General features: G+C 38.7%; 1 protein-coding gene across 1 annotated transcript; it reads left to right on the top strand.

The window, feature by feature from the left end:
• The first annotated feature begins 7,414 nt into the window (after positions 1-7,414).
• Positions 7,415-14,879, top strand: rnf167 (ring finger protein 167). The gene is made up of 10 exons (XM_079213956.1): positions 7,415-7,459; positions 8,830-8,960; positions 9,051-9,131; positions 9,225-9,362; positions 9,444-9,531; positions 9,631-9,721; positions 9,863-9,968; positions 10,325-10,418; positions 10,604-10,684; positions 12,240-14,879. The coding sequence occupies exons 2-10, from the start codon at positions 8,856-8,858 to the stop codon at positions 12,653-12,655; spliced, it is 1,200 nt and encodes a 399-aa protein (XP_079070082.1). The 5' UTR covers positions 7,415-7,459; positions 8,830-8,855; the 3' UTR covers positions 12,656-14,879.
• The last annotated feature ends 3,299 nt before the right edge of the window (positions 14,880-18,178 follow it).

The following is an 18,178-nucleotide window of genomic DNA, read 5'->3' as shown; positions in this document are numbered from 1 at the left end:
AACTTTACAGTTTTTCTGAAGCATTTAAACCTTAAGTCACCAGACAAGCAAATATTTCAAAACCAATTTAATTAAAAAATGTAATTCAACTGTAATTAGTACTTGCGTAGTAATTAGCAACTGGTTCAGAGTACAGAAACACAGTTAGTCTTCTCTCTCTGTAGATTTACCTGAATGATCGTCGTCTCCACGCAGCGTGTGCAGAGTGGAGCTTGAGGTTTGAGCCTCCCTTAAAACATTGCTCACGTAGACCAGTGGCATGTTAATCATCAGAGTTTGTTACCACAGTTACCAAAGTGTACAGCAGTCCAGCTCGCCTGGGTTTGTGTATGTGTTAACCAGCCATTACTTGTGGCCTGTAACACTTTTCTGACACTATCAATTTACCATGTTTAATCCAAGAAAAATTAAAAAAACACAACTGAACCTCTGCAAGATAATCAGAGAGTGGCATTGAGTTCTCCTAAAGTAGCAGTACCCACAATTGTCCACAGACTTAAACTTAAAAACTTAAACTTAGTTTTTTTTCCTGGTTCTCAGGAGGATATTGCCCGAATGTGAAATCAATCACATTTAATCTCTAGGACGAGTTCGATAGAATACGACGCCTGGAAACAAGGAAAATGCAAAAAATGTGTGATATGAGACATCAACAAACTTTCCAATATCTTGTTTGATCACATTGAACCAATCATGATCCACAGAAAGTTTCTTAAAAATAAGACCCAGCATTTAGTGGACAAAAAATAGTTTTTCACAAAATTCAAAATGGCGGAAAATCTAATTAGGCGGAGCTAAATAGCAGGCGATACCTATTTTGTAGAGCAGTCTCACCCTGACATGTGTGCAAAATGTCAAGTCAATCGGTGATAGTTGGCAAAAAGCAAGAGCTTTCACAACTAAAGGGGGCACTATGAGACTTTTTTCCGACATTTTCCCGACACCCCAATCAGATTGGTATTCTCGTAGAGTCGGATTGGTGTGGACATTTTGAATGGTGTAGGTTAAGCCCAAGCACCTATTTTCTCTACGCAAAGGAGGCAAATAACGTGAATAATAATAATAACAAATTATAATAAACATTTGAACAACAATAGGTCCTCCGCTCTGACTACATCAGTGTTTGGGCCCTAATCACATTATATTACATATTTTTACATACATCAAATTTGGTCTCTGCATTTAACCCATCCTTAGCAATTTAAGGGCAGTGGGCTGCTGGGAAGCACCCGGGGAGCAACTAGGGGTTCAGTGTCTTGCTCAAGGACACTTCAACATGCAAACTATGGGGAGACCAGGGGTTGAACCGTGAACAAAGATGGCGACTGTGGCCGTCATATTCCAAGTGAGAAAGCTGGGCTTTCTGCAAAACGTGAAAACACACACTAGACACAATCAATGCAGGTATTTCCCCAGTCACCTGCAAGAGGGGAGTCAGAAAGATTTGAGTTGCATCGGATGTTAAACGGGACCAAACATAGTTCAATTAAGGGTACAGCTGCCATCCCAACGAATGAGGGCGATAAACTTGAATTCCTCCACTAGCATTTAAGAGGAGCTTCACCAGAACTAATATCTGGCCTTTCTGTGCATTCAGGAGAGACCTCCCAAAACCAGGACTGAGCAAGGCAGATGTGAGGCTGTTTACTACACAACATTGTGTTTAATATACTGTAAGTTACAAAAATGACTGCTCTGGAGCAGAAAAAGAAAGTGTGGTTTCAAAGTTTAATTAATTATCTGATTCAATTGATAATCATTTAGAATAGGAATATGTAAGCATTATGCTTCTACCTATACCTTTTCAGTCTTTCTGTTTTATACAGTGTGGCTTTACTTATTGTATTGTAATGATTGATTGAATAAAACACACAAACAAAGTGATATGTTGATTTATATATAACAGCACTTTACATAACTGAATATCAGCACCTTGTGTTCAAAATGTCTAGTTTTGTCTAGTCACACAGAAAAGAGGTTAATTCAAAACCTTTTTGCGTGACCTCTACCAATCAAATAAATAAGGAAATAATGCACCCCTAATTAAAATACCACAAATGCCTTAAGAATGTATTTTTTTCAGCAGCGATGATGTAAGCCATAAGACAATAAACACACTTATTATAGGTCATTAGTCCACTGTGTGTTCATTCCTCTAGAAAGCAATTAGACAATACTGTTTTGCCACATGTCAGGTGAGACCTCTTTGGACAGCACCTTGAGAATAGAGACACAGGATGAAAGAAAAACACTAATGACTTCCCTTCGGAGAACACTGATGCAACAGTGATGAAACTGTCCGAAGAGTCGTGACCTTGGAGCTCATCTAAATCGAAACAATAATTTAATTTATTATTGTTGCCTATGGCTAGTTTTGTATTTTAAAATGTTTTCCTTTTTGTACTTACAGATGAAATTTACTTACAGATGAAATTCAGTGTTGACAAATGTATTTCATATGCTGGTATCTTTGGTTCAGGAGGAAAAGCGGGTTGTCAACTCATTGGAAATCAGCAGTTGGTGTGTGTGTGTGTGTGTGTGTGTGTGTGGGTAAATTGTAGACTAGTATTTTACTTATAATATACAACTCAACTCAGATGCCGCTCCTCTACTTTACTGGTGACCCTAAACAGCAACAATATTAGTGGAATCAGTGGTAATCTGGGTTTCGTTTGAATATGATTAAGTGGCAGCATTTTCTAGTGGTTTTGTTGCGTTTGATGTGTTTCCACCCAGAAGTAATGATTCTCAACACTGAGGCAGTGACTGCTGCTCAACATCAGACTTCATCATAACTTAATAGACTAAATCCTCTAAATGCACCACTAATTTATGGTAAATGTACGACCCTCAAAGGAGGCCCCAACTAACCATTGGTTGAATTAAAGGCAACAATGCTCAATATGGCGATGGTTGCTGTCTCCAAAGGAAATTGTGCGTCTTATCTGAACCCAGATAGATTTAGCTTTCTTCAGCGCCCTTGCTTCTTGAGTAGTCCTCTTGTAGGTCTCAAATGGTGCAGTTCTCATCACTCTTATTAACTGCAGGTAATTTGTGTAGCATGTACACACAGACAGAAACTGTCCACATTTGATTATGATACGTTTTTTCTGGGAAGGTTTCACAATGCTGAACCTGGAATCTAAAAAACGATGTGGAACCTCTTTAATCTCAGAAAGCAATGAGGGCTATACACGTGCATGGGTTTTAAATCAGCTGGAAAACAAGACGCTCCTCTGGAATGTTTCTCTTGTCTCATGACAAACATATGGTCACAGGTTTGGCAAAGTGCTACAAGTTTCTTAAATGTGATTAAGAAAAGCATGCTCTCTTTAGGATTCTTGTAATTCAGTAATATAAAACCAAGTGACCAGTATGCTGCTTCAAATTATCTTCACTCCTCCCCACTGACCAAATACAAACAGACCTGGGCCTAATCCTCATTTTGGAGCAACAGTATCAGACTCAAGGATGTCTTGTTCTCGCGTGGTTGTTTTGGCGCTCTTGGTTGTGTTGCTGCTTCACGGTAAGTCTTAATGAAACATCTTTGCACGTTTTTTGTTGCTCTAATCTGCATTTTTACGCTTCCAGAGATTTGTCTGCAAAATGATTTGATATTAAACATAGCTACGATGTTTCCCATCATTACAGTTGTGGAGAATGAGGCTGCATCCTTCCCTTGGTCTTGCCCCAGTCTCAGTGGAGTGTGTAAAAAGGTTTGCCTCCCAACAGAACTGTTCTTTGGACCTCTGGGCTGCGGAAAAGGCTTCTTGTAAGTTGTGATGGTTAGATGTAAAATGTGAATATATTTATTTTCTGATACTGATTGTAATAAGTTGTTACTGGTTTATTTTCAGGTGCTGTGTGTCTCATTTTCTATGAGAGCTGAATGCCTTGAGATAGGAATGCACGTCTTGGGCCTCTTTGCAGTCCTTCAGCCACTATAGCAGACTTATGAAGGACCAAGATGAGACAGACGGATGACGCTGTTGTGGAGGATCTTATTTGGCTTTTCACTCTGATGTAACAGGGTTTACTTTGGAATATTTAATCAACTGCTTGTAATGTTTTTGCTGCTTTTAATGCAGTTGAAAAGGCTGAGGTGGATTAAAGAATTATATAAAATGTTCTTGGTTGTTTTGTATTTTTTTACATGTAACTTTGGTTTACTTGAATATTAGAAAACAAATGTGATTTACACACTTAACATATTGTTGGGCAGAAAGGCTGCCACTTGTATGGCAAATATCATCTGTTCCGTCAGAGTTTCTCTAATTGAATTAGCTGCATGTTTGTTTTGGAAGAAGAACTCAAGGAAGTACAATAGACAATCAGAGACTAGTTAGAGCTGCATTCTTTACATGCCAATGGCACAGAGTGCTGTGCAAAAAGACCAGTGGTTGATCTTAATGATTCACCATCAGTTCATAATCTTGTGATTATAACTCACTCGCTACTCTAATTGCATTTGTGATGAGCGGGTTTGATGAAAGCAACCAAACCCGACATGTCTGTTGAGAAGTATTGCTGAAGATGGCTGCAGCTGAAGGCTAGAAAAGGATTTCAGAAAAGCCCTAAAAGGAGGAAGAAGAAGAAGAATTGTGTGTGAGTTTTATAAATTCATATGGCATTTCTATTTGCATATCCATAAGCATGCATTACTTAGAATTACATAATTATATTGCATAAATGCATTCATTCTTAACTTGAATAACTTACAACTCATGTGACTACTGATTCTTGTGACAATCTGTCACGTTTACTTTTAACATTGCACAGGTCATGATCAGTGGTCTCTGGGATGGAAGCCCTGAGTTTGTGTTTGGCCCATTTACACTACCAACCCCCATTTTTATACTACGTCAGTTGCTCTGAGCGTCCGTATGTGACGAGTTGGGAGTGAGGCCATGGTTGTGCATGCAGTGATCATGGACACGACTAGACAGAGATTCACACCCTCCATCTTGCTCCAGTGTCAGCCTCGTGATAGCCGAGGGTCTGTCAGATACAATTAATGCTCCCAAAAAATGTATAATGTGTTTTGCTTTGATTTACTTTTGACCCTGATGCAAGTAAAACATCTTCCAATGTTTTGAGAGCTTCTTTCAGGCTATTGTAATCGGCTGCATGCCGTCTGAATACTGTGCACCCTCTAGTTTACACAAATATAATGTCATCTGAATAAAAAATGTGAAAATAAGCTTTAGATCATAAAGTAACAACACACTGAGCTGTAGTACCCTCTAGTGGAGAACAGAGTGTACTGCTTTCAGCAGCCTACTAAACTGCATCAGCAACATGTTCCGCATGAAAGGTCAACTGCAGACTTGGTGCTGCTCAGCTCAGCGGTGGTTCTGTTTTTTTTCAAGGAGACATATAAATTAAAGCAAGACTATCAACTGTGGCTACAAGTGGAAAGTTGAATACTAAATATTAAAACCCAATGTAACAGTAGCACAAGTAGACAAGAGTTCTGCCATAGTGCATGTCCACCATACACAGCAAAAAATATCTGAAAGTGTTAAATTGAGCAAAGGTGCGTTTCCTCACTTTTGAATACAACATTTAATTTGTAAAAGGATGGTTGTGTTATTTCTTCTTTTAAATGTTAATCTCAATATGTTCTTTTTTCTTCTTTTTATCAAAACCTTCTCATATAGCCTACATTAAACCATATATTTATCCATTATTAGTTGCATCTTCATTGTAAAATCCAGCTCCCTAAAAGGACAAATCAAAGTGTAGTAATGTTATTCTTTACATTTTAACCAATAGAAAACCAACCTATTTTTAGGCCCTTTCCTCGAAAATTGCATATCCCCAAACTAAAAAGGGTATCTCTGCAATTTGAATAATGTATAAGATTGTGATTAGATGTGTAAATATCTGTCTATAGGTTACTGGTTAAGAGTAAATGAAGATAACACACAGAACAAAATTAAAAGGCTTCAGGTCTGCCTAGAAAAAAAGTGCATTCAGGATGATTAGTTCTTTGAAATGATGCAGCTGTAAGGTCCAACTCTAACCCAAATCATAGCACAATATGTGAACAGTCTCTCTCCAAAGGATGACTTTGATGAAGTGAAGCAGAACAAAGTTAGAGAGGGTTTAGGACAGAGAGAAGTCAGACGAGGTCTCCAAAATTTGCATTGGGGCACATCTGTGACATTTGAATTTTTTTATTTTTAATTTTAAGCGATTGTTGTCCCTTTTCCAGTAGACCAAATATGGGTATTAATAGTTTACTTATTTTATGAAGTAGAATGTTCCCAGTCATAAAAGAACAATTCATCCTGTTTATCAGAAACATGGTTTTCTCAGGACAGGAAGGGTATAACAAATCTGAAAAGTAACTAAAGCTGTCAAACAAATGTGGTGCAGTAAAAGTACAGTATTTATCTCTGGAATGTAGAGAATAAGTACAAAGTTGCTATAATAATAATAATATTAAAGGTATTTGGGTTTTTGTGTGTGTGTGTGTGTGTGTGTGTGTGTGTGTGTGTGTGTGTGTGTGTGTGTGTGTGTGTGTGTGTGTGTGTGTGTGTGAAAACATTTAATTTAGTCAAAAGGGATTAAAGAATGCCTTCTTATTCTTCAGACTAGGCAGTGAAAACGCTAGTGTCCTTCCACTTGAGGGCAGAGTTTAGGAAGGTGTGGCGTGATGTCTCAAGACCTGAAAACAGCATAGTAAGTTATTTCCCTAAGGCCGGTTAGTTTAAAGTTAATTGAATTGTCTATCAGATAAATTATATCAGGGGCCCAATCTCTTGCAACTGACTGGCCTGAGTAACATGAAAGTCCTTCATGTCACCTGTCGATGCTGGTGTGTAGACAGGAGCCTGGATGATTGGAATCTGTTTATTTTAATGCAGTGAAACTGATCTTGTCTTGAAAGGAACCATGGAAAGTCAAGAGCACGCACTGTGCATAGTTTGTTGGGGAAAACATGGATCCTCGTGGACACTCAGTTCGTTGCTGTTCCTACTTGTGGCCGCTGGTGGCGCTGTGGGACAGTATGCTGGTGAGTCAATCTGCCGTCAGCACACGAAGAAGAGCCAGGCAGCAAGAAGCAATAACAAACAAACCTAGCAGCAAGCTAGGAAGCGACCATACAGGCGAAGTCTCTCCTTTTGCGGTGGACACATATTGCCAGTCACGTTTATGTACCACTGGCGGTTAAGTGTGTATAATACGATGTACTACGAAGAAGACCTGCAGTAATCCGTCACGTAGCTGCTCTTTTGCTCGTACGAGCCAAACGTCAGCTAACGGTAATCCTCCCTGTCTTTGTCGTTTGCGAGTGGATCGATAAGGTCATAGAGAAAGTATCGAGATGCTTTAAATAAGACATTTAACGTTAATCGTTTTCCCCGCTATGACTAGTGAGAGACGCAGGTGAGACGACTAGGTTGACGTTGCATTACAATCTTCACGAAGCCGATATTATCAGGATACTGAGGTATGTCGCGCACAATAACACGAGCCCGATAACTTCTGTGACGCTGTTCTGCATTTCTGTTATTTCCTGTTTTGCATGGGACGTTTACTACACTCGAGGGCATAGCTAACTAAACTGAATGTTAATGACAGTCCAGCGCTTCAGTCTACGTATTAATACAGAAATATTCTGCCAGCAGCAGCTCGGTGATGTTTCTCAGGACGTGTAAGCGAGAGGAGACATTAGCTAGCTCATGCTACATAACTAGCTTGTGGGAAACACGCAACTGCAGCAGATTATTCCTCCACTAACTCCCTTTAGGCGGTGACAACAACACTGTTGTGTTGGTTAAACATACGAACAGTATATTTCAGAGTGTTGTTATCTTAGTAACCTTACAAACAAGATACTTTGGGCTTTGGCTCGACTGCTATCTAGTGTCATGAAGTAGCCGAACTACATTATTAGGCCCCGTAGCACGTGAACACATCGTTGTGTTAACATCTTGTTTATCAGGTTTGTCACCTGAGCTTTGCGCTTATTGTACGTTATCCCGATGCAGTTTGCTTCATAAACCCCATTTTCTGTAATACGTTTCTGTTGCATACATCCAAACGTATCATTAATAACAGGATCTGAGAGCCAATCGTTTTTTTGCACTCTATTGTGTTGATCATCGTTTGCATTTATTCAAACTCAAATTATAAAAGCAGACAAGGCGACCGACTATTTAGTTTTTTGAGCATTTGGCTATGTTGACAATATCTGGATTTGGTTCTCCTTACATCTCTTCCATGGTTCTGTTTTACTAAACAGAATAGTTTCTTAAATGCTATTGACTCTTTAATTCTGTTATTTTTGCTTTGGGTTGTAAACAGAATAATTAACAACAAGGATCTAGAGACTTTGATTGGTTAACGACTTACTTTTAAGACTAAACCTTATCAGGTTAGCTCCAAGATAAACAATATTATGAACTTTTCCACATGTTAGGCCAACTGCAGATGACTACATTAAAGGTATAGCTTTGCTCATCATCAATCAAATTTGTCAGCAAACCTGGATACTACAGTTAAAAGTCATTACAATGCATCAGTCTTACAAAGTATCAGAATTACAATCCCTTCCAAAAGTACTTGGCTTAGGTTTGCTCTGCTACTCCATGACAATATAGTAAATGTTAATGTGAGCCAGTTTACAGTTCCTTGATTTAACATAACCTTTGTCCTATTTCTAAAGTTTTACCACATGAATTGTCTATTTGCATCAGTACGTTAATACCAGGCTGTAACCAAACTGCTAGATCAGCTTCCTCCTGAAGCATTCTCCCCTGGGTATGACGAATTACTCACTCTAGAGTGCCATGTGTTTCTGTCATATCTTTGTCACAGTTTAGTGCAACTGTAAGCAACCAAGGATGGCTCACCATGGCGTGTGGTGCGCAGGAACTCGTTTGAGTGTCCTTGTTGTGGTTTTCTGCAGCATACTGGTTCCCTACCCCACACAGGCCTATATCTATGCTGTAAGTAATCTCCAAGCTTTAACTATACATATGATTCCTTAGATTGTACTGGAGTTTACGTCAGTTCTTATCCATATGTTGTTTTTGCAGCATTATAGCAATATGACCTCCATGTTGTTTGAGGACCTGCCTGCCTTGTTTGGCGCCCCTCTTCCTAAGGATGGACTAATGGTGAGCGCAGAGTATTGGAGAAAGAGTGCATACATGAAAAGATAGGTCATAGTCCTTAACATGACTTTTTTTGTGTGTGTGTGTTTGTGAAAGGGAGTTTTGATGGTGTCCCGTCCACTGAATGGCTGCACAGCGATAGACCCTCCTCCTCCACTGCCACCGTTCTTTGATGCCAACACCACCAAATTCATCGCTCTTATTAGACGCTATGAATGCAACTTTGATATAAAGGTAAGTCATGTTTGAGTGACATTTGCGTATGTTTTAGTGTCCATAACGTAAACTGGTCTAATGTGAGGAACTGATTTTCAGGTCTTGCATGCACAGCAAGCTGGGTACAGTGCTGCGATCATTCACAACATGTATTCAGACAAGCTCCTCAATATGAACTACAGCAATGGTAATTCTCTTTTTATATAATTTACAAGTTTTAAAATCTTACATAAACTATCTTACTAAAATGGCAACATTTTAAATTGTTTTTTTCTTTATTTTCCAGACACTATTGCAGAGGAAATTGATATCCCCTCTGTATTCACCAGCTACTATGCCTCTCAAATTCTCAGGAATTTCATAATTCCCGAACAAGGGTAAGTAAATACATTTCAACGTTTTCAGAATGAAATAATTTTCTTATTTATTTATTGTTTTGCATTAAATGTGCATAGACCAATGCATACTGTGATGACCTTTTGCGATGCTAGTGCTTATGGTAATGTTGGTATCTGCAGGGCCTACGTGATCCTCAAGCCGGAGTTTTCTTTTCCACTCTCGTACTACCTAATTCCCTTCACTGGAGTAGTTGGCATGATCATGATTGTGATGTGTGTCGTCTTGGTAAGTATGCATATGATGTGACGCTTCCCCAGGTGTTAATTCATTATGTAGCACATTCTTTAATATACCTTTGCCGATTTTTAAATGTATTTCTTTTTATATCCAGGTTCCAGAGACAGAATATGCTGCTTTGTATTTATAATGGTGACCTAATAATGTTTCAGCAAAGCTATATAGAGCCAACTAATTATGCTCTTGATATGCTTTATTTCTTCAGACACGTCTTTTCAGGAGGTTTAAGGACATCAAATCAGCTTCTTACTTACTTACTATATGACCAGTGGGGTCTTACAGGAGCTAAAAAAAAAACATCTGTGCATGTTCTCACGTCATCAGTAACTTTTTGTTTTGTTCAGATTATACGATGTGTCCAGTACAGAAAAAGGATAAGGAAAAACCGTTTGTCCAAGGAACAACTGAAGCGGATTCCAACCCACAGGTTCTGTAAAGGTAACGAGATTGCAACGCTTTTGCAACATCTTTTAGGAATATTTGTATGGGAATTTGAAGTCTACGAAGTTGTTCTGTGATCTGTGGAACCTTTTACTTGCAGAACCTGTTCTCATCAAAATAGATAATAAGTCCCTTGAATTTGACTTATTAAAGTTATTAATACCGTTTCTCCTCTATTGAAGGAGATGACTATGACTTGTGTGCAATCTGTCTGGATGATTATGAAGAAGGAGACAAGCTGCGAGTTTTACCTTGTTCACATGGTAAATATTTGATGTGGTCTTATCGTGTTATTGTGAAATTACTATGTTGCAGTGCAAAATACCTCGACTGATTCCCACAATGTGTACATCTGCCGCACAAGCTGCAAGTTTTGGTACTATTTGAACACAGTGTACATGAATGTGTCATTTTTTGCAGGTCAACATTTGTTCTCTACCTAGTTTATCTTCCAGTAGTACAATATTGTCCTCTAAGTCAGTGTTTTTCAACCTTTTTTGAGCCGCGGCACATTTTCTACAATAAAAAAATCCCGCGGCACACCAACAACCCAAAAAGTTACAGAATGTCACAGTATTCAGTGTTTCCCCTAGGTTTACAGCTTTGGGGGGGGGGGGAGCGACTGACGGACATACTACATCGTGGCACCTCACAGTACTACAAAGTAATACTTCACAGTACTAGTAACTCCATCTGTGCTTTTATAAATAATAGAACATTGAAATCACTTTCAATTAAACCAGATTGCTCCATCAGACAAAAACAAATGTGTTATCACTTTGTTAGAAAAATTGAGTGAGCATAACGTTGTATCATTAATAGTGGCTGCAGTGAGCTGCTTTCCTCTACAACTCTTTTTAAAACGAGTAGATTTGATACAGCCGTTCTCAATTCATGCTCCATGTTGAGCGACGCAACAGCAGAAAAGACAACCTCACGGAGGGAGATCTCATAAAGATCGGCTTTTGGCGAAATGACAAGAATCGGCGAGTCGTACATGCGCATGTGACCTATTAACGGCGTACGGTAAAATCAGCATTTCCTCTTGCGCCCCACCTGTAATACGCCCCAGTTTGATCAATACTGACTTAAAGGAAACATAGTGTTCATTTATTTTAATGATGTCCACAAAGTGAGCAGGCTTTGTCACTTGAGTGTGTTTTTTCTGGCTTTTGGAAGAATATTTCCAGAGCCTCAGAAACGTCATTGATGGAGCGCCAGGCTGCAGCCTGTTGGATGTTTGTCTTGACCTACAAATACATTAACTGTTGGGCTTTAAACATGAGAGCTCATAGCTTAAAATAGTGATAGCTTAAAGCAGCAAATCCCATTGTGAAAAGCACGCGACATATTTTTCGCCGCTCTCTCTGTCCACTGTGTGCTCTCCTGTGTGCATCGCATCGGGGCGGAAAGAGTTGTAGACGCGACCCAGAAATTACAAGCTGTCGTGTACGATCAATAACATACGGCCGTTTAGTTTGTTTAATAGCAGAACAAGGTGCAGACCTGTTCTATAGGAAACTACTAGGCCAGCCACTATATTGCAGGCTCAGACGCTCAACAATGGAAAATTATTTGCGGCAGCTAAATAATATTTTTTTTGACCAATTAAGTGAAATTGGAAATTTTCTCACGGCACACCTGACGATCTGTCACGGCACACTGGTGTGCCGCGGCACAGTGGTTGACAATCACTGCTCTAAGTGATACAAATGTTCATAAAGCAACTTTATCCCTTTTCCTCCTCAGTTAAAAACTGCCAATTTCCTCCTGCACTGCAGACCTTGTTGCTCACTGTCACTCTTTTTGCTTTGCCAGCCTACCACTGCAAGTGTGTGGACCCGTGGCTCACACAGACCAAGAAGACGTGTCCTGTGTGCAAACAGCGCGTAACTCGGAACAACACAGAGCACTCCGAGTCCGAGTCTGAGGAGGAAACTGGAGGGCGGGGCCGGGGAGAAGGAGCGGAGGGCGAAGCAGACACGGAGCGCACTCCTCTGCTTCGACCCTCCAACCCAGGGTCTCCCTCGGGGAGCCAAGGGGCCTATTCAGCCACCACTACTGCCCAGTGCCTCGCCTCCCCTGCACTCTGCGACTCACCCATCCTGGGTTATGAAGGCTACCACTCCCCCCCGGAGGACACAGACTCAGAAAGTGATGGAGCGGGAGAGTACAGGCACCACACTGACGATGACACCACTCAGCTCATTGGTAGGGATGGAGTGGAGATCTGATGCCGGAACATAGCTGCAATGAGGTTACTTAGTTTTACATGAAGGGGGGTGGGGTCTTTGTGTCATCAGGCGTGTTATCACACTGCTTTTAAATAGTATGCAGATTTTTGGTTAGCCAGACATTTATTGTCACAGAATATTTTACCCAGTAACCAGAGGAGGTCTGCTTGTTACTGTCAAAACTTGCATTGATGAGTTTCACCAAAATCCAGCGTTGAGCAACTCACTTCTATATATATACACACTCACACTCACACTCACTCTCCTCCTATATTTGACTGTAGACCTCCTTTTTTTGTGTGCATGTTTTAATCCATAGCTTGACCACGCCGTGACCTGAACACTAGTGCTGCACAAAAAGAGTGGGCCACTTGACTCTAATGTGCTGTATAAATACGAGTGCGAGGTTAAGCCTGTGTTGCTAAACGGTATGAATTCTGTGCTCACACTTAAAGCGGATCTTCTAAATACTCTATGTACGATTACGGAGAGGTTAGTGCAGTTTGAAGACTCTATGTTGTCTTAATCACAATAGTTTTATATCGGACAACTCTATTTGTCAGCTTTGCATCTTTTCCTGACAAGGATGTGCACGTGGAGGGGAAATGTTTGTCTTTATTTTCTTTTAAAACCCATAACTCTCTTTTGACATTTTTAGAGCTATATTTCAGTTCTTTGAAATGTCAGTTTTCTCAAATTACACAGTTAACGCTATAATAGAATATTGCAAAGATGTTATACATTTCTGCTGCTTTTAAATTGTTATTGATCATTTTGTGTGATGGGTTTAAAGAAAATATGTTTAGCTTTTTCCAGTTTGTCAAGTTGAACAAACTCAGGTTTTTAGTAACAAATTGAAGGTCAGTCCGTATTGTAAATTAATAACAAAATGATAATTAACAGGGTTTGGTCTTTTAAATTGATTGATGTTGTATTGATTAATACTTAATGGCTTTTTTTCCATTTTTATAAAGACCGAATCATTACATTTTGAATCGTGGGACCCTGGACGTGTTTTTAGGAAAAAAGAGCATTGCCTTACATTGGCCTTCTTGTACATGTGTATGTTAAATGTTTGGAAATTGAAGGGAAAGATTTCACACTCCTTTTGTTTTCCTCTTGTCTTGCTAGTATGTAATACTGCTGGTTAGAAAGCTATGATTTTATTCCCTTGTCTGTAAATTTACTCCACTTTTTTTTCTTTTTATAGTGACGAACAAGACAGAGACAGCCTGTGTTTCCAGATGTTTAGTGTCAGTAATAATCCAGATAGCCAGCTCAGACATGTTCGATTTGCACCTAAATATTTGGACAAGCTCAGCGGCTGTCAAACAAGATATGTTTTTTTTTCCTCTATTTGATCAAAGGACCTGGATGGAGTCCACACTGCTGAATTATATAAAGAGCAGTACAAATAGACACCTTAAGAAATGTTAAAGCCAAACTGTTTCGCTGCTCCAAATAAATGCGCAGTTTTGATACCTTGATCTAACATCGTTAATTCATAACTGATTTTTGTTACTGTTGCCATTACAGGGTGTGAAAATTGTTAAGCACAGTACAAATTAACCCACACTCACTATTCACCTAGATGGGAGGATACAAATGTGACCAGTGTTTCCTGTGTTAATTTTTCTTTTCTTTTTCAGAGACAATCTGAAATCGGTCATTTTAATTTTGGTTAACCCTCAACTATCAGAGGAAATACATGTTTTTTTTAGGAATTGTTTTACCAATTCAAAAATGTATAACCTCAACTTGATCTACACCACATTGGACCAAACATCCGCCCGAACACCACGACAGCATCAGAGGAGACGCTGCACATTCATACATTTAGTGTTCAAGGGGAATCAGTAGGACTCTGAAAACATAACATTCCAACTTTATATTCTTCTGAAGATTGATTACAAGACATAACACTATCAACATTGGATTGGGACTTGTTAGCAATACTCTGTGTTATAAAACAGAACAGTTTTTTTTCCTCTGTCTCAATTTTAGAGACAACTGAAACAAACAAAAAAATATAATCCCCAAGTTATTTTTATTCCATTCTTCTTTTAGAATGTGCCTAGTGTATCACATTTAAATAATAAATGTACAGTCAACTTTGATTTTCATGTATAAAGCAGGTGGGAGAATCGGTAGGCTGTCTGAACGCAATCTGGGAAACGGCATTTATTTTGTGATTTGTGGAAGATTAAATGATATTGAAACGGGACCGTGTTGTCACTTTTTTGTTGAGGTTAGGGAAATAAAAAAGAAATAACACTTTCCTTACAGTGGTCTACATGATCATTTAGGTTAATTATAAAGCCATTGTAAAGCACATTTTTCTAAATGGCTATGCTGCATGCACATGTTCTACCTTTTTTAAATATTCATAGATGGATATAAAAGTTGAAATGAATAAAGTATAATTCCAATAACATTTGTTATGATAATAGAATGAAATGCTCCATTAAGAGAAATAAACATCATGGTTTTAGATGTCATTTCATTATTTTCTTCACTTTCTGACACCAGTGTGCTGACCTGTAAGTTGCAGCAGGTTTTATTAGTAATAATGAAAAGATTAAGCTTTTGTAAAAGCATGGCTCACCCAAGAAAATGTTCTGATAAATAATTGCATGTCTTTGATTGTACTGGCATGTGCCTAATTAGCCTTGAGCACGGACAACCTGCTGCATTTAGAGTTTTTCAGGTTATTGTACCCTGATCAGTGGATACAATTAACCCTATTCCTAAATGAATGGCATCCCGTTAATCCCTCCTAACAAGCTCCATGTCTTTTCATTTTCACCATTTCATGTGCCTTTAATCATGTCACCTGCTGATTTGAAGAAAAGACAATTGATATTTGAGCTGAATAAACCTTTTCCAGGTATGTGTGAGTAGGTTAGGCATTGGCTGGATTATGGCATGTGGGCATGAATAGTGTATTTCTTTAAATTTGTTCCATGTAAACTGAGAAATAAATACTGAGATGCCAGTCATGTTGACATGAATTGTAATAGACGGAAGCAAAATAACCTATAAAGAGTTATTCTTCGTATAGAACCTCAAGTTTGCTTTTGGCGTGTTGCGTTTAAAACATTATAAATATTTGGACCTTCTCTCTTTGCACTGACCAATGCAATCATAAGAAAACATGCCTGGATCTCTGCCGTCGTACTCGGGGCTGAGAATATCTTTCTTGATATTCTTGACTATGTCTTCATTGATGCTGCTTGATTCCAGACAAGCTCCTCAAGACCACGAGGTGAGGTACCCACTCTTAATGTTATCCATCCCTTTCATTTGCTTTTGCACTTGACTTTTCTTATATAATAATAATAATAATAATAATAATATTTTTTGAAACGCTTAATCATTATTTTCTTTTGACAAACATGTGAGATATAATTTTTCTTTATTAAAATGTTCAAAAATGGCATGGCTTTCTAATGTCAGTTGACATTCTCAGTGCCCAGTTTAAATGGTCATGTATTGCCCTTTGTTGTTTCTAATGTACCTTCACTATGTTGTGCAAGTCATAATGGTTTACATGTTCATAGGATTTTTTGGATAGTTCTTACCAACCGCACCTTATCTCCAGTCCGTTGGAAGCCAGTGGTGGAGACTTTGCATTTGGATCCAGGGATGGCCGGACCTTCTCACAAGTGGAATCTGAATTTATCATGGAGGATACTGAAGTGTGGAAAGAACTGATCCTGGATCATATGAGGCAGAAGTTAAGGTTCAGAGGAAGGACAAAGAAAAGCACAAACAAATTCTAGCAGTTTATTGGATTATGAAAGTAACAAAAAATAGTATAAGAGTTTAATCTAATAAATATATTATTCGAATATCAAACCCTTTCACTGTCATCGTTTCTTTTTTTACATTACATTTACGAAAACCTACAACTAGAAAAGAATGGTCATATAAATAGAATAAAAAAAATCCATTCAAATTCAACTTTCCCTCAAGATCAATATTCAGGATCATATCCTTCATATTTTTATGCATTATTGAAGACAGAACCATTTGGCTTTACAGAGAGATTGTTGGCATCAAAATAACTAATATTACGACCCATACTTATGACACATCAGATGTACTGTCTTGTCATAATGATTTCCCTCCATTTTTGCAGTTATAGACAATAATTGTTGATTTTACGTCCACATTAAAAATGCTTTCCATCTTTTGGCAGACTCCCAGAGCCTAATGCTTGAAGTCTCATGTACGACTACTTGTGCATGACAGATGTGATGTTGTAGTTCTGTAGAGCAATTCCTCATGCATTCATCACTGTGAGTCTTGATTCTCGTTAAAGGGAACTCCTCTCCACGTGCCACACATTTCTGAGGTGGTCCAACTAGCTCATTACTACATTGGTTGACATGCCTGTAAACAAGATCATTCTAAAATTCAACTCATGCTATAATTATGTGAATGTTCATAATCTGCAATTTTCCTATGGGAACACCAATTTAAAAGTGAGGATCTTACAGGGTCCAGATTCAGGTTTATTTGGAGTGGGCGGATGAAAATTGTAGCATGACAAATCTGTGTTTGTGGCTCTTTCAAATGTCTCACATTAACCCTCATTGGGACAATTACCATTCTTGCAGCAACTCAAATCCTCCCCCTTGTCTGAGTTTTGGATAATGCCTCTAGAATAAATGATCTAAAGCCATCTGGATCTGTATATAATACAAACAACCGATCTAACCGAAATATACTAACGTTTAATGTTTTTGAAAGGTAACTCAATTCCAGAAAAATACATCTGCCTGATTTACCTTGGACGATCTTCCCTAGTCCTGCAGCATTTTTTATCCTCAATAAACAGAAGGAGTGAGGTTTATTTGCATCACACAGAGTACAAGCAAACTGAGTTTTCCCCAGGATCAATATGTCACAATAGAAATGCACACCTTTGCGTTGGCCTGGGTAATGACTAGTTGCCTGCCCAACAGTTCCTTTCTTTCCTGCCTCAGGTCGTAGTGATCTATTAGATATCTTACACTCACACACATCTGCTCTATAGCCTTACCTATTCCCTTAAATTTCCCCATCACCCAGGCCGCTGCACACCTTCTGCTGATCAGATATCCCCAAAGTGAACAGGGGAATGGTGCGAGCTTCAACATCTTAAACCGCACAGCCTATATTAGAAACTATTGCTGTGCAACATAAAATTGCTCACAAAAATACCAAATATATCTAATTGAATTGTTATTAAAATGTTTAGGCCTTCCCTAAAATACTAAAAGGAATATACTATTTACATTTGATCAAATGGTGCAGCCATTCAAAAAATGGTTCTTGGGTTAAAAATGTGTAATCAGTGTAAACATATTAAACAGTGAATTATGATGAAATACTTAGACAATGTGGATTAACGTTACTTTAAGGGGGGAAATAATACAATTCCCTCCGCACTTCCTCCCAGTAGGTGGCGGTAATGAGCCATTGTATTGCTTGATTACCGCCGCCTTAACATCTCGAAGAAGACAAGGAAAAGAGGAG

Source organism: Taurulus bubalis, assembly GCF_910589615.1.
Source record: "Taurulus bubalis genome assembly, chromosome: 2".
NCBI classification, from domain to species: domain Eukaryota; kingdom Metazoa; phylum Chordata; class Actinopteri; order Perciformes; family Cottidae; genus Taurulus; species Taurulus bubalis.
The sequence above is the reverse complement of the archived record's forward strand: the minus strand, read 5'-3'. Positions and strand labels throughout refer to the sequence as shown.

Coding starts and splice junctions, on each gene's coding strand:
- rnf167 (XM_079213956.1), top strand. CDS start 8,856: ATGGCTCACCATGGCGTGTGGTGCGCAGGAACTCGTTTGAGTGTCCTT. Junction 10,419..10,603: donor AACCCACAGGTTCTGTAAAG/GTAACGAGATTG, acceptor CCTCTATTGAAG/GAGATGACTATGACTTGTGT. Junction 10,685..12,239: donor AGTTTTACCTTGTTCACATG/GTAAATATTTGA, acceptor TTGCTTTGCCAG/CCTACCACTGCAAGTGTGTG.